Genomic DNA, 15,401 nt, shown 5'->3' with positions numbered 1-15,401 from the left:
GAAAAGGCAGGTGATGTTTGTTGCTGAATCTTCTCATAAATGTACACATACATAGAAATATATATATTTTTAAGTCAGGTATGAGCTAGTAATCCAGAACAAATGCTAGTTTTGACAAAAATCAAGCAAACAAACAAAAACCAGAAATTGGGATGTACATTTGAAAGTCAGACTATTTAGAAAAAGTTAAATACAATGAATTAATTTATTGAAATTAATAGTACCTGATGACATGCAAATTTAAGGATGTGGCAGCTCACTAACCTCTTCCACTTATAAACAGCTCTCTGCAACTAGCTATTGAGTTTAGCCATCTGAGAGGCTCATCCTTCTCTGACTGTAAGCATCTAGAGATGAGGATGTATTATTTATTCTTTCACTAACATGGCAGGCACTGTTAAGGGTGCATGGGATACATATCAGAAAAAAGCCTGCCTTCCTGGAGCTTCCATTCAATTTGGGGGGACACAATAAGAATATTTTATAATAATTTAGAGGTTTATAAATGCCATGGAAAATTAGAGCAAGAAAGGCAGATTAAGAATCTGTGAAGGAAGATAGAATTTTATTTTAAAAAATTTTTATTGTTGTTGAAATACAGTATAGTTGATTTACAATGTTGTGTTAGTCACTCAGTTATATATTCTTTTTCAGATTCTTTTTTATTATAAGTTATTACAAGATATTTGGTACACTTCCCTGGGCTATAGAGCAGGACTTTGTTATTTATTTTGTATGTTGTTGTCATTTAGTAGCTAAGTTGTGTCCAACTCTTTTGTGACCTCATGGACTGTAACTTGCCAGGCTCCTCTGTCCATGGGATTCTCCAGGCAAGAATACTGAGTGGGTTGCCATGCCCTCCTCCAGGGGATCTTCCCTACCCAGGGATGGAACCCTATCTCTTATGTCTCCTGCATTGGCAGGTAGGTTCTTTACCACTAGCACCACCTGGGAAGCCCTTGTGACCTTAGATATAACACCAAAAGCACATTCCATTTTAAAAAACTGAGAAATTATACTTCATTAATTTTAAACTTTTGCTTCTTTTAAAATTTTTAAACATTTGCTTATTTTAAATAAGAAGGTGAAAAGGAAAGTCATAGATGAAGTAAACGTTTGGAAATGTTTGGAAAGTATATATCTAATAAAGAACTTGTGTCCAGAATATACAAAGAACCTCACAACTCAAAAACACAATCCAGTTTTTTTAAATGGGAAAAGATTTGGACAGGTCAACAAAGAAGATACACAGATGAAGATAACATATGAAAGAGGTTTAATACCATTAATCATTAAGGAAATGCTACATAAAACCATAAGACACCTATCAGAATGTAAAAAATTAAAAATACTGACCATATCAAGTGTTGGAGAGGACGTGGACAAACTGGAACTCTTGCAGACTGCTAGTGGGAATTTTAAATGGTACAACCACTTTGGAAAAACAATTTAGCAATTCCTTAAAAAGTAAAACATACACCCACCAGCTATTCCACTCACAGGTACATGCTCAAGAGTAATGAAAGCTATCCCCTGGAGAGGAAAATCCCAAGGACAGAGGAGCCCGGTGGGCTACAAGTCCATGGGGTCACAAAGATTCAGACATGACTAAGCATGCACACACATGCACACAATAAAAGCTATGATCTTGCAAAGCCTTGTACACAAGTGTTCATAACAGTTTTGCAACAGCCTGAAACTTAAAAAAACCTCAAATATCCATCAGACAGATGGATAACAATTTATAGCATAACATAATGCAATAATTTTCAGCAATGAAAAGGAGTCAGCTATTGATACAGGCAATGAACAAATATATATCCCTCAAAGCAAGTATGCTGAGTGATAAAAGTCAGATAAAAAAAGAGTACATATTTTATGACTCCATTTATATGAAACTGGAGAAAATGCACCTTAATCTCGGGTGAGAAAACAGGTCAGTGGTTGTCTGGATGGGAGTGGGGGGCAGGGATGAGTGAGATGGAGAAATGACAAGAGGGCAGGAGAAAACTTAGGGTTGATGGATCCCCTCACTATCTTGACTATAGTGATGGTATAATGGTAACGTACATGTGCGCAAATTTACCAAACTGTATCCTCTAATATCTGTACTTTAGTATATGTCAATTTTACCTCAATAAAGCTGTTTAAAAAAAAACTTTGCTTGCATAGTAGAGTTCTGTCTTAGACTTCAATATGTCTTTTAAAGCTTAATGACTGTGGTGATTCCTAGCATATATTAAATGCTCAATTAACAAGAGATTTAATTACCTGTCTTTGAAGAGTAATCTGAAAAAAATGTCAGGAAATGTAACTCTTTTTTTTTTTTTTTTTAACATCGATTACCTTATGGGGATAAAGAAGGCCTGAATCAGAAGTAACTGAGAACTAAATACCTCATAGAATTACATTAAAAAAAAATGCAACTTATGTTACAATTTTCAAAGTGTAAGGTATTATTATTGGAAGGTATTATTCTATCTATACTAGATTGTGATGTAATGCAACACTGTAGTGCCTTGTTCCCTCAAATATGAAAAAAAAATATAAAGTGAAATAGATCTCATTTTTTTTGTCTTTCCTTTCACTAGTATTTGGAGGTAAGAATTAAACTGAATATTTATAATTCTAAGAAAATAAATAAGCAAAGCCAAAAATGACTAATTCAAATCAGAATATGAAATAAAGAAAATCTAAAACTCTGTCAGAGTATGAAAGAATGTTTTCAGTTTCTAAACTCATAAAAAGCAGTGAGTGTCCTTCTTCAGATGATGTGAATAGATCTGTATCTACTAAAGAAATTGAATCAATAATTAATAACCTCCCAAAACAGAAATCACCAAGGCCAGATGGGTTCCATAGTGAATTCTACTAAACATTTAAGATACTTTAGCACCTGCCAACAAAATGAAATCTGAATGACTGTGGTGTCTGATTCTGGCTCCTCCACTATCTTGCTGCTGCTGCTGCTAAGTCACTTCAGTTGTGTCCGACTCTGTGCGACGCCATAGATGGCAGCCCACCAGGCTCCTCTGTCCCTGGGATTCTCCAGGCAAGAACACTGGAGTGGGTTGCCATTTCCTTCTCCAATGCACGAAAGTGAAAAGTGAAAGTGAAGTCGCTCAGTCGTGTCCAACCCTTAGCGACCCCATGGACTTCAGCCTACCAGGCTCTTCCGTCCATGGGATTTTCCAGGCAAGAGTACTGGAGTGGGGTGCCATTGCCTTCTCCACTATCTTGCTAGTCTCCCTTTACTGCAAAAGGCTCTTTTCTCTTCATGTTTAATATGGAGACCAGAGAAGCCAAATTCAATAGATCATGAATATTCCATGTTGTTGTTGTTCAGTTGCCCAGTCCCGACTCTGTGAGACCCCATGGAGTGCAGCACACCAGGCCTCCCTGTCCCTCACCATCTCCCGAAGTTTGCTTAAGTTCATGTCCACTGCATTGGTGATGCCATCCAACCATCTAATCCTCTGTCACTCCCTTCTCCTTTTGCCCTCAATCTTTCCCAGCATCACGGTCTTTTCCAATGAGTCATCTGTTCACAACAGATGACCAAAATACTGGAGCTTCAGCTTCAGCATCGGTCTTTCCAATGAATATTCAGGGATGATTTCCTTAAGATTGACTGGTTTGATCTCCTTGCTGTCCAAGGGATTTTTAGGAGTCTTCTCCAGCACCACAGTTCAAAGGCATCAATTCTTTGGCACTCTGCCTTCTTTTGGAATATTCCATACAAATACTATACTTGAAGTATTATCTCCTAAAAGAGGAATTTAGACTTGCTTGGTATGACCACAAGAGTTCAAATTAGAACCGATGGGTGGAAGCCACAGAAAAATATTTTCCAGGAAGGGAAACATTAGAACTATATCAGTGGAATACGTGGATTTAGTCAGCAATTGAATTCCCCATCATGGTAGGTGTCTAAGAATAGGCTAAAAGTCTCTTATGGGGAATTCAAGCCTCTGCTTTCAACTGAGGTTCAGATGTAACCCATGTGGGAGAAGTGTTCACAGATTACTAAAAATATGCAATAAAAATCAGTCCCCTAAATAAGTCTGAAAACTTAAGTGTAAATGTATCTATAGAATATAATCTGTCAGGGTCAGGATGAGTGGGCTTTTTGTTTCTGTCAGAGTGGGGTCCAGGTTATTTGACAATGTTGTTAGGATATGCAAAGTCAAGAATCACTGTACACAACGCTGATATCTGCTCTAGAAATTTACTTCAGTTTTATCATCTTAAAAGTAGTTTTCCTCTACTGAATACACTGGGAAAAAAAGTGAATTTGGGGGACTTCCTGGCAGTCCAGCAGGTAAGACTCTAGGGGTGTGGGTTCAATCCCTGGTCAAGGAACTAAGATTTCGTATGCCTCATGGTCAAAAATAAAAAACAAGAACAACTCCATGCCTATGATGATAGTTACACAACTCTGTAAATATACCAAAAATATTGAATTGTGCAAGTAAAGCAACTGAATTGTATGGTATGAAAATTACAGCTCAACAGCAAAAATTTTTTAATGAATTTGAGTACTTGAAAATGCAAGTGGCTTTTCCCACTTTCTCCTTCTTCCTCCCTCACACAACTCTCATTCAATATTTCTTTGTAGAGCTCAGGCATGTCAGTTTAAAGAAATATAATGTGATTTTTATTGTAGATAGTCATAAAACTTTAGAAAGACATTCAAATAAAGTAGAAAAAAAATCAATTCCCACTCTTTCAATTTAAGAGTTAACGAGGACGCTGCAGAACTTTATGTTAAGATGAACTCCATCCTTTTAAAAAACCAATGAAACAAACGAACACTGACACATTTTGGGTTTTCTTCTATCTCAGAGCAAAGAGCCAAAATGAAATTTACAGTACTTGCTGTCGCCGTTGGACTAACTTTGCTGCTAGGAGTCCAAGCCATGCCTGCAAACCGCCTCTCCTGCTACAGAAAGATACTAAAAGATCGCAACTGTCACAGTCTTCCAGAAGGAGTAGCTGACCTGACAAAGATTGATGTCAATGTCCAGGATCACTTCTGGGATGGGAAGGGATGTGAGATGATCTGTTACTGCAACTTCAGCGAACTGCTCTGCTGCCCAAAGTAAGGAAATGCAATCACAAAACGTATGGTTGTAAAACGTATGCATAACAACTTTCTTAAGACACCTTCACAAGGAGTTTGCTGAAACTTATCACCCTTTTCAGTAAAATCCTATTCAGATCTCAGCTATTTTTTAGGATCATCAACATTATGTACTGAACTAAATGCTTTCATTTAAGAGACAGAGTTTGGCAAATTTTAGTAGAGCTAAATGAAACACAAATTAAGAACACTTTAGTCTATTAAAAGGTTTTGGATAAAAGATCCCAGTGAACAGATCAAGTAACAGTATGGAAAAGTTTGGTAATAGCAAGAGAAAAACTTTCTAGTTCTATATATGAGTTAATCAGAAATTAACTAAATTGAAGTTTCTACCAACTTGGAAAGTAGATGTATTTTAAGTATAATACAAAGGTAGATAAATCAATAAAGATTTTTAGCTCTTGATTTTAATGTAATCTTTCCTGGTTATTGGGGAATCTCAAATACTATGATCTTGCCTATTTCATCTGAAATTAGCTTTTCCAAATTACTTTCAACATATGTTATCATATTTTTCATTTTTCTAAGAAATCTGTGAGATAGAAAGGGCAGATAAAACCGCTTTATCAGGGAAAGGTGCAGAGAGGTAAAATGACCAGCACCAACCACACATAGTTAATATCAGCTCTGACACTAGAACCTAGGACTTCTGATTTGGACCAGGTAATTTTTCTACCAAGCCAGTTGGTTCTTAGGTGTGGTTCCCAGGACAGAAGCTCCAGTATTAGCTGAGTTCTTGTTAAAAATGTAATTCAACCTTAGACCCCAGACCAAACCGGCTGGATCGGAAACAATGGAGAGGAAGCAAAGCAATTATGGTTTAAACCCTTTGAGTGATTCTGATGCATCATAAAATGTGAGAATCACTTGATTAAACAATGATATCAAGAACTCAAGTTAACTGGTTCCATAAAATGACTTAACTTTTCCTACATAAATGAAATGCCATCTAATATTAAAATATCATAATTAAAATTTTCTTATAAGACTTGAAACTGATTTACTGAAATGTACTTGTAGTTATTTTATAATTTTGTGATCATCCATTGTTAATGGATGAGGTAGAAATATGAATATATGAAAGTAGTTTCTATCTGATTTTGGGTTACTGCTGTCACAGTAGCAACAAATAGCTAAGTATATTTCTTTTATTTTTTTTAACCTGTAAACACAAATTTTGCATCTTTTTTTTTTCATTTGTACTGAGATATAGTTAAATACAGCACTATTCACATTTAAGGTGTACAGCACAATGAGTTGAAAGAAATAGACAGCTGACCCTTGAACAACACATGTTTGAACTGCATGGGTATACTTACCTGCAAATTTCTTTCACTAAATACACACTATAGTATTATATCATCTATGATTGGCTGAATTCTCAGATGTTAAACTACAGGTGTGGAGGACTGACTGTAAAGTTATTCACAGATTTTTGGTTGCACAGAAGGTCGGTACCTCTTACTGTATTATTCAAGGGTTAACTGTATTATGAAATGATTACCATAATAAGTGCAGTTAACAAAAATCACCTCACATAGTCAAAAAGTTGTTTTTCCTTGTGATAACTTTTAGGATATATTATCTCAGAAACTTTCAAATATATCATATACAGTGTTAGTTATTGTTATCATGTTGTACACTGTATGCTAAGTATATTTCTACTGAGCCATAATCATAATACTACCTTGCACATATATATTAATTTTATATTATTCCATGCATTTTTTCAAATGGAGTGGCATTTTATTACAAACAGCCCTCATTTTCCTAATTAGTTTATCCATATTTTCCCACCTTAATAATTCCAAGTCCTGTGGATCATATTTTGATTACACATAACATTAGTACAGAAGGTAGCATCACATTTTTATATATCATCTTAAGTGATTTTTCCAACAAGAGTAAAGTTGAGTAGCTCAACATTTCACCTTTCCCTATAAAACCCAGAAATGTATTTATTGGCTTCCCTAGAAAATTTTAAACTTCTGTTTCTTATCAGTAGATTTAAACATTATGGCCCATCTCCACCCATAACAGAGAAGTGAATTTTTTGGTATGATTGTAATGTTTTGTAGACACCCAGTCTTTCCTTTTCTTTATTGACAAATGATAGCATAATGTCAATGGCAAACGGGGAAAAGTAGAAGAATTGATTACCTTCTTGATCTTTGTTGCTCCTGTGGCAAGTCTTCCCACTCATTCTCTTTGTACTTTACTCACCTAAAAAGAACAGTTATGTCTGAAATCCTGGAAATCACTGTCCATTTTTAGCCCAGCAAAGACTAACATATATCTTAATTTCCAGCTGGATTTAATTCATGTTCTACTTTTTTTCAGAGATGTCTTCTTTGGACCAAAGATCTCTTTTGTGATTCCTTGCAACAATCACTGAACATCTTCATGTATTCCAGACAAACCACCCATAATTCCCCGCAAACCATGCTATAATAGTGTAACTGTATTTCTGGTTTCTGTGCAGTGCAATAAAGCATAGATTCTAAAAATTCTTACTTGTCTAAGCAAACTTGTGTTAAATAAGTAGTAATAAAAATTCAATTTAATTTTTCTCTGTGGACATTGTTTAAAATTTTTCACTAGAAAATTTTCATCTACAAGGTGGTTAATATGCTTGATAAAAGAATTCTGTTTTCTAGATACAGAGCTGTAACTGTGGATCAAAGATGAAGAATACTTTGATTTCTTCACTGACAGTTATTGACCATGTACACTTAATGGAAAGAACCAGAGATAAATTGAGGTTCTTGGAAGGGAAACTAGAAGTTTTCTATTAATAGTAAGAGGGGAAAAGGGAGACAATATGTGAATAAACATTATTCATGCCAAATACTTTAAGCATATTTGCATTTTGCTCTTTTAAAAACAACAAAATTGTCAAGGTAAATATTCTTAAACCAATTTTTCAGATGCTAACTTGAGTTTAAGGTATTTGCTAAAAAATCAAGACAGACTTTGAACAGAGTTCCAGTTCCAAAACACTCACATAGCTGTATCCTTAAAACTATGCAGCATACCCCTGACATTGTCCCTTTTTTGGGGGAATAACAAAACACATATTAAAAGAAATGGATGTTGGATGAGAATTAAAAAATCACACGAATTTTAAAGGTAAATAAAACAGTTTCTTTCAAAGATATTTTCAGGTTGTTAGAGGCAGTAATGGACTATGCTCCATACCTTAGGAGTGTTCACTGACTGGTAGCCAGCAGAAGTAATTTCAGAAAGTCCTTCATGTTATAAAAATGTATTAAATACTTGCTCAGTGCCAGTTATTTGGGGATGTTACAATTTGGGGATGTAGTAATGAATAAGATGGACTTCTCTTCTTGGAACTTGTATTCTACCAAAACAGTAATCATTACAAATATTTATAAATGTGAAGCCTGCTGCTCCAAAGGAGAAGTATAGGATGCTTTACAAAGTATTGCTGTGGGGAAACATTTGAGAAGCATCACACATGTAGTAAAACTAGGAGATAACCATTTTGTGCATTAAACTGACATTATTTCATTGAAATACATCCTTTGGGGTCCCTGATATGTTTCTGAAGACCACACCCAGAACAGTACCTGGTATCTATTCAGTGTTCAATAGGTGTTACTGGGCTGAACAAAATAATTTTGAGGTAGTCAGAAATCAGTTCCTCTTAAAAGCTACAAAAGCATAAGTCAGAGCATGTTTTCAAATAGTATGACCTCTGCAAAAACGCGTGAAGTGGAATTGTTTAAAAAACTCAAATATATTGTTTTATCAACATAGCATGTGATTTTATTGAGTTTTTCCTCCTTCACCGAATTGACAGGTATTAAAGTCAAACTAACTCATTAACAGAAATCTTACATCCTTTCTGGGACAGTGCATAGAGTAGGTAAACAAAGAAAATTATCAGTAAACCTGTTACATTTTCTACTCAGTATAGACTGTCTCTGAGGAAGACAAAAAAAAGCAATTCAGCAATGGCTTTTTATTAAGTAAGTATTCCCTTAATGCTGCAATCAAACCCTGATGAGAAAAACAGTATTTGAAAAAAGGCTGAATATTTAATAAATGGAATTTTATAGATAATTATGATGATTTTCATCATATTCTTTCCTTTCTGGAAATAACTTGTAATATCCAATTATATTACAGTCTTTTAGAATCAAATGCATTATAGAAGCACACATTGTTTCTTATATAAATTAGCAAATAAATGTAAAAGCATGAATTTTCACACAACTTATGCAACAGTTTTTGACTTGGTCAATATGTTTTTAAAAGCAAACATTTCATCCAATTATTTAATGAATAGATATTTTTTTCAATAGCTTTTAGCTACAAGACGACTAAGCTTTTATTGAAAATGTACTAACACCATCTTTCAACTGAATGAGGTATGTACTACTATCATCATCCCTACTCTATGGACAAAAATGGCAAGGCTTAGAGATTAAGTGATTCATCCAGAATTACATTATCAGAGCAGTAGAGCTAGGTTTTGAATATAGCCAGTCTTCCTCTAGAACTCAAGTCTTAACCTCTGCTTTACTTAATAGCATCATCTAATCTATTTACTTTTCAGGAAAGCAAACTTTTACTTGTATGAGACATATGACTACATTTCATATAGTTCATATATGCTAAATGCTTACTAAAATGCTTTCTGTATTTTTATCTTTGACTTTCTATATTTTTGTTCTTACTATAAATTCCATGGTGCTGAGCACAAAATAGATGGTTGTTGGTAACACTTACTAATATCTCATCTCTTCTTGATGAAATTTTTCTTTTCCTCATCATAATGAGGGACTCCTCATTATTATAGGGACTCCTTGCTTTTTTTGTTTGCTGGGATTAAGTACTAATCTTAGAGGATTATTAAAGATTGGAAGCAATATGGAGAAATAAAACAATGAGCAACAATTCTCAGAGGGAGAGGACAGGCAAGAACATTCACAGATTATTCTGCAACTTTAACTTCCTTATAATTGCTCATAGATACACATGAATTCTTTCAATAATGAATTGTTTTAACAAAGTATTATGGCAGGTGTTTCTAAAATGTAAATAATCTTGTCAGTAAACACTATGGGCTTTAAAATAATTTTCACAAAAGGAAAAAAATTATCAAATTCATATATTTCTAAATCATATTGCATTAACAGCCTATACCTAAATTTTTTTCTCAAAGAATTAAAGAGAAACTGATATTTTAAAAGTATAGTAAATTGACATTGAATTAGCTCCTTCAATTTACTTCTATAAAATGATATCACCAAAACGTTCTCATTTTTGTATAGTGGTATAACTGGAGAGCAATGCATGGCACACATGTAGCCAATATACTCTCAGAATTTTACAAATAAAGACCTATAGTAAATTTTAAATGAAAAAAGTATATGTGATCTTAGAAGTCAAAATATAAGTCTGTTGGGTATTATGGGTATAAAACTGACTTGATGCCCACTTTAAATATACATTAAAGGGGATGTACATACAATACACATGCACACAAACATATGATAATCCAGTAGCAATTACTGTGATTATTATTTCAGACCTATAGTTGATTATGTAGACTATAAATGTAACTGGGACATAAAACATACAGTGAACTAAAGTTTATAGTGTCAGCTTTTAGCTACAAATAAATACAAGCAATTTTATGATCTCAAAAAAATGAATTCTATGGTAAATAGTACATACACTTGAAAAAAATACATATACATATATAAGACATTTCTTGACACTTTTAAACTAACTTCAGATAAATGAATAAGCAATAACATGACAAAAATTTAGTTTTGAACCACTATCACTTGCCTAGGTCATAATCTAAATTTTGCTATCAAAACTATGCAAATCCATGTAAATAGCAGTAAAGACAGCTGGTCCGACTATACTAATAACAAACAATATAGATTTTAAGTTAAAAAAATTGTACAAGAGATATTTTGTAGTTAAAAGGGTCAAGCTACAATAAGATATAAAAATTACATATATATACACACCAAACAACAGAGCCAGAAAATATATGAAGGAAACCAACAGAAGTGAAAGGAGAAAAAGACAGTTCTACGATAATAGTTGGAGACCTCAATTCCTTATTTTAAATAATGGAAAGACATATAGGCAGAAAATTAAAAAGGAAATAGGAGATTTGAACAACACTCTAAACCAACTAAACCTAACAGACATATACAAAACACTTCACCCAATGATAACAGAATACACATTCTACTCAAGTGCACATGGAAGTTTCTTCAGGATAGACTGAAGCATCTTTATGTTAGCACACAAAACATTTTTCCATAAATTAAAAAAAATGAAATCATACAAACTGTCTTCTCGAACTATAATGGGATGAAGCTAGAAATCAATAACAGAAGAAAAACAGGAAAATCAACAAATACGTGGAAATTGACTAATGCATCCTTAACAACAGTGAGTCAAAGAAGAAAAAGGTACAAAAATTAGAAAATAATTTAAGCATGAATGAAAATAAAAATAAAACATACCAAACTTATGAGATGCAGCAAAAGAGGAACTCAGTGGGAAATTTATAGCTGCAAACATATACATTAATAAAGAAGAAAGATCTCAAATCAACAACTGAATTTTGCACTTTAACACTAGAAAAAGAAGAGCACACTTAAGCCAAAACCAGTGGAAGAAAGAAAATAAAAAAAATTAGAGCAGACATAAATGAAATAGAAAATGGAAAAACAATAATCAACAACCTCAAATAAAAATTAACAAAACTGATAAATCCTAGCAACACTACTGAAAAAAAAGGAGAGAGAAAGCACATATAACTAAAATTACAAATAAAAGCAGGGGCATTACACTTCTTACAGAATACCCTCTAAATCTCATTTTCTGAGAATTTCCTCTCAATCTCATTTTCTCAGAGCTCTCTCATACTCTCCTTCAAGCACAATTCCACTCACCCATCTTCTCTTAGAAACCTTTCTCAAATTCCTTCTCTCAGAAATCTTCAAAATCTCTCCCTTTCCTTCAGATTCCATCAGAAATCTCCTTCTTTGTCTCAGAATTCCCTCAGAACTCAGATTTTTTAAATCTTATTTCCATCAGAAATATCCTTCTTTCCCTCAGAAATCTCCTGCTTTCCCACAGAATTCCTGAAGAAATGTCTTTCTATCTCTGAGAATTCCCTCAGAAATCTGTTCCTTAATCTCAGAATTATCTCAGAAATAAATAGAATTTTCTGTAAAATTCCCTGAGAAAACACCTTTCCCTGAGAAATATCTAACTTTCTCTTGGCTATTTCCTACTTTCTCTCAGATATCTCTGTCTTTTGCTCAGAATAACTTTAGAAATCTCCCACTTTCACATAGAAACCCCTCAGAAATAACCTCCATTCCCACACACAAAAAAAAAGCCTCAGAAATCTTACCCTCATAAAGCACTCAAAAATCACCTACTCCACAAAAATCCCTCATGACCTCCTTATTTAGGTCATTTTAACACAGAACCTCTTAATTTCTCATAGATTTTACCTTAGAACCAGTAGTTTGTGTCAGGTTTCTGAGAAACCTTCTTTTTCTATCAGATTGAGTTCAGAAGACTCTAGATTCTGTCAGATTTTACCTCAGAACCCTCTGGTTTTGCTATATATTACCTCACACCCCTCTAATTTGGGACAGAATTCACCTCAGAACATAGTATGGGTTTGCCTCAGAACCCTCTAGGATCTGTCAGATTTTACCTCAGAACCCTCTAGGATCTGTCAGATTTTACCTCAGAACCCTCTAGTTTCTGTCAAAATTTACGGAAGAACCCTCTAGTTTCTGCTACATTTTACCTCAGAACCCTGTGGCTTCTGATAGATTTTACCTAGAACCATAAGGTTTGTCAGATTTTAACACAGAACCCTCCAGTTTCTGGCATATTTTAACTCAGAACATCCTAGGTTCTGTCAGATTTTACCTCAGAACCCTCAAGTTTCTGTAAGACTTACCTCAGAACATCCTAGGTTCTGTCACATATTACCTGAGAACCCCTAAGGTTCTGTCAGATTTTACCCCAGAACCCTCTCGGTTCTGTCAAATTATACCTCTGAAGCCTTTGGGTTCTGTCAGATTTTACCTCAGAAACCACTACGTTCTGTCATATTTTACCTCAGCACCCTCTGTCAGAGTATACCACAGAACGTTCCAGTTTCTGTCAGAGTTTACCTCAGAACGTCCTAGGTTGTCAGGGTTTACCTCAAATTCCTTTAGTTTCTGTCACAGTTTACTTCAGGACCCTTGAGGTTCTGTCAGATTTTACCTCAGAACCTTCTAGTTTGTACCAGATTTTACCTCAGAACCTTCAAGTTTCTGGCAGACTTACCTAGAATGTCCTAGGTTCTGTCACATATTACCATAGAACCCTCTAGGTTCTGTCAGATTTTACCTGAGAACACTTTGGGTTTTGTCAGATTTTACCTAGAATGCTCTAATTTCTGTCAAATTTTAACTCAGAACCCTCTAGGTTCTGTCAGATTTTTACCTCAGCACTGTCTAGGCTCTGTCAGATTTTACCACACCACCCTCTAGGTTCTGTCAGAGTATACCACAGAATGTTCTAGGTTCTGTCAGAGTTTACCTCAGAATGTCCTAGGTTCTGTCAGGGTTTATCCCAAATTCCTCTAGTTTCTGTCACAGTTTACTTCAGAATCCTCTATGTTCTGTCAGATTTTACCTCAGAAGGTACAAGATTCTGTCAGATTTTACTGCAAAATTCCCTAGATTCTATAAGATTTTACCTGAGAACTGTCTACTTTATGTCATATTTTACCTCAGAACCCTCTAGGTTCTGTCAGATTTTACTGCAGAAGCCTGTAGTTTCCATCAGATTTTGCCTGAGAACCCTCTCTTTTCTGTCAGATTTTACATCAGAACCATCAGATTTTATGTCAGAAACCTTTCAGTTCAGTTCAGTTGCTCAGTCACTTCTCTTTGTGACCCCATGGACTGCAGCACACCAGGCCTCCCTGTCCATCCTGGAGTTTACTCAAATTCATGTCCATTGACTCGGTGATGCCATCCAACCATCTCATCCTCTGTCGTCCCCTTTTCCTCCCGCCTTCAATCTTTCCCAGAATCAGAGTCTTTTCAAATGAGTCACTTCTTCGTATCAGGTGGCCAAAGTACTAGAGTTTCAGCTTCAGCCATCAGTCCTTCCAATGAATATTCAGGACTGACTTCCTTTAGGATGGACTGGTTGGATGTCCTTGCTGTCCAAGGGACTCTCAAGAGTCTTCTCCAACACCACAGTTCAAAAGCATCAATTCTTCGGTGCTCAGCTTTCTTTATAGTCCAACTCTCACATCCACACATGACTACTGGAAAAAGCCATAGCTTTGACTAGATGGACCTTTGTTGGCAAAGTAATGTCTCTGCTTTTTAATATGTTATCTATGTTGGTCATAACTTTTCTTCCAAGGAGCAAGCGTCTTTTAATTTCATGGCTGCAGTCACCATCTGCAGTCATTTGGGAGCCCCCCAAAATAAAGTCAGCCACTATTTCCACTGTTTCCCCATCTATTTGCCATGAAGTTATGGGACCGGATGCCATGATCTTAGTTTTCTGAATGTTGAGTTTTAAGCCAACTTTTTCACTCTCCTCTTTCACTTTCAACAAGAGGCTCTTGAGTTCTTCTTTGATTTTTGCCATAAGGGTGGTGTCATCTGCGTATCTGAGGTTATTGATATTTCTCCCGGCAATCTTGATTCCAGCTTGTGCTTTGTCCAGCCCAGCATTTTTCTTGATGTACTTTGCATATAAGTTAAATAAGCAGGGTGACAATATACAGCCTTGACTATTCCTTTCCTGATTTAGAACCAGTCTATTGCTCCATGTCCAGTTCTAACTGTTGCTTCCTGACCTGCATACAGATTTTTCAGGAGGCAGGTCAGGTGGTCTGGTATTTCCATCTCTTTAAGAATTTTCCACAGTTTGTTGTGATCTACACAGTCAAAGGCTTGGTCATAGTCAATAAAGCAGAAGTAGATGTTTTTCTGGAACTTTTTTGTTTTTTTGATGATCCAACCTCTAGGTTCTGTCTTATTTTATCTCAAAACTCTCTACAGTCTGTCCGATTTTCCTTAGTACTCTTTAGGTTCTATCTGATTTTACCTCAGAAGCATCAAGTTTCTGTCAGATTTCACCTCAGCACCCTCTAGTTTCTGTCAGATTTTATCTCAGAATGTCCTGTTTGTCAGATTTTATTCAAAACGTCCTAGGCTTGTCA

General features: G+C 35.1%; 2 protein-coding genes across 9 annotated transcripts in view; one reads left to right on the top strand and one right to left on the bottom strand.

Moving 5' to 3' along the window:
* Nucleotides 1–7,652, top strand: part of SCRG1 (stimulator of chondrogenesis 1) — a 45,354-nt gene extending 37,702 nt beyond the window's left edge. Inside the window, exons 3-4 of the mRNA XM_081569011.1 lie at nt 4,846–5,101; nt 7,484–7,652. Coding sequence (XP_081425137.1) covers nt 4,846–5,101; nt 7,484–7,538 — 311 coding nt within the window. The 3' untranslated portion in view covers nt 7,539–7,652. The remainder of the gene's footprint in view (nt 1–4,845; nt 5,102–7,483) is intronic.
* Nucleotides 1–15,401, bottom strand: part of SAP30 (Sin3A associated protein 30) — an 82,691-nt gene that overhangs the window by 53,386 nt on the left and 13,904 nt on the right. For 3 of the 8 annotated variants that reach the window (XR_014076519.1, XR_014076500.1, XR_014076510.1), the window contains exon 4: nt 7,304–7,366. Coding sequence is in view for 2 of the 8 variants with exons in the window: in XM_081568942.1 (XP_081425068.1) it covers nt 7,343–7,366 (24 nt within the window). In the remaining 6 variants the exon portion in view is untranslated. Of the gene's footprint in view, nt 1–4,212; nt 5,093–7,303; nt 7,367–15,401 lie in introns of those variants that run through there. The other 5 variants (XR_014076504.1, XR_014076499.1, XR_014076516.1 and 2 more) reach the window with 4 other exon arrangements.

This window comes from Giraffa tippelskirchi, chromosome 1 (assembly GCF_054371585.1).
Source record: "Giraffa tippelskirchi isolate mGirTip1 chromosome 1, T2T-mGirTip1v1.2.pri, whole genome shotgun sequence".
NCBI lineage: Eukaryota > Metazoa > Chordata > Mammalia > Artiodactyla > Giraffidae > Giraffa > Giraffa tippelskirchi.
Note: the sequence above shows the minus strand (reverse complement) of the source record. Positions and strands in the feature narration are given on the sequence as shown.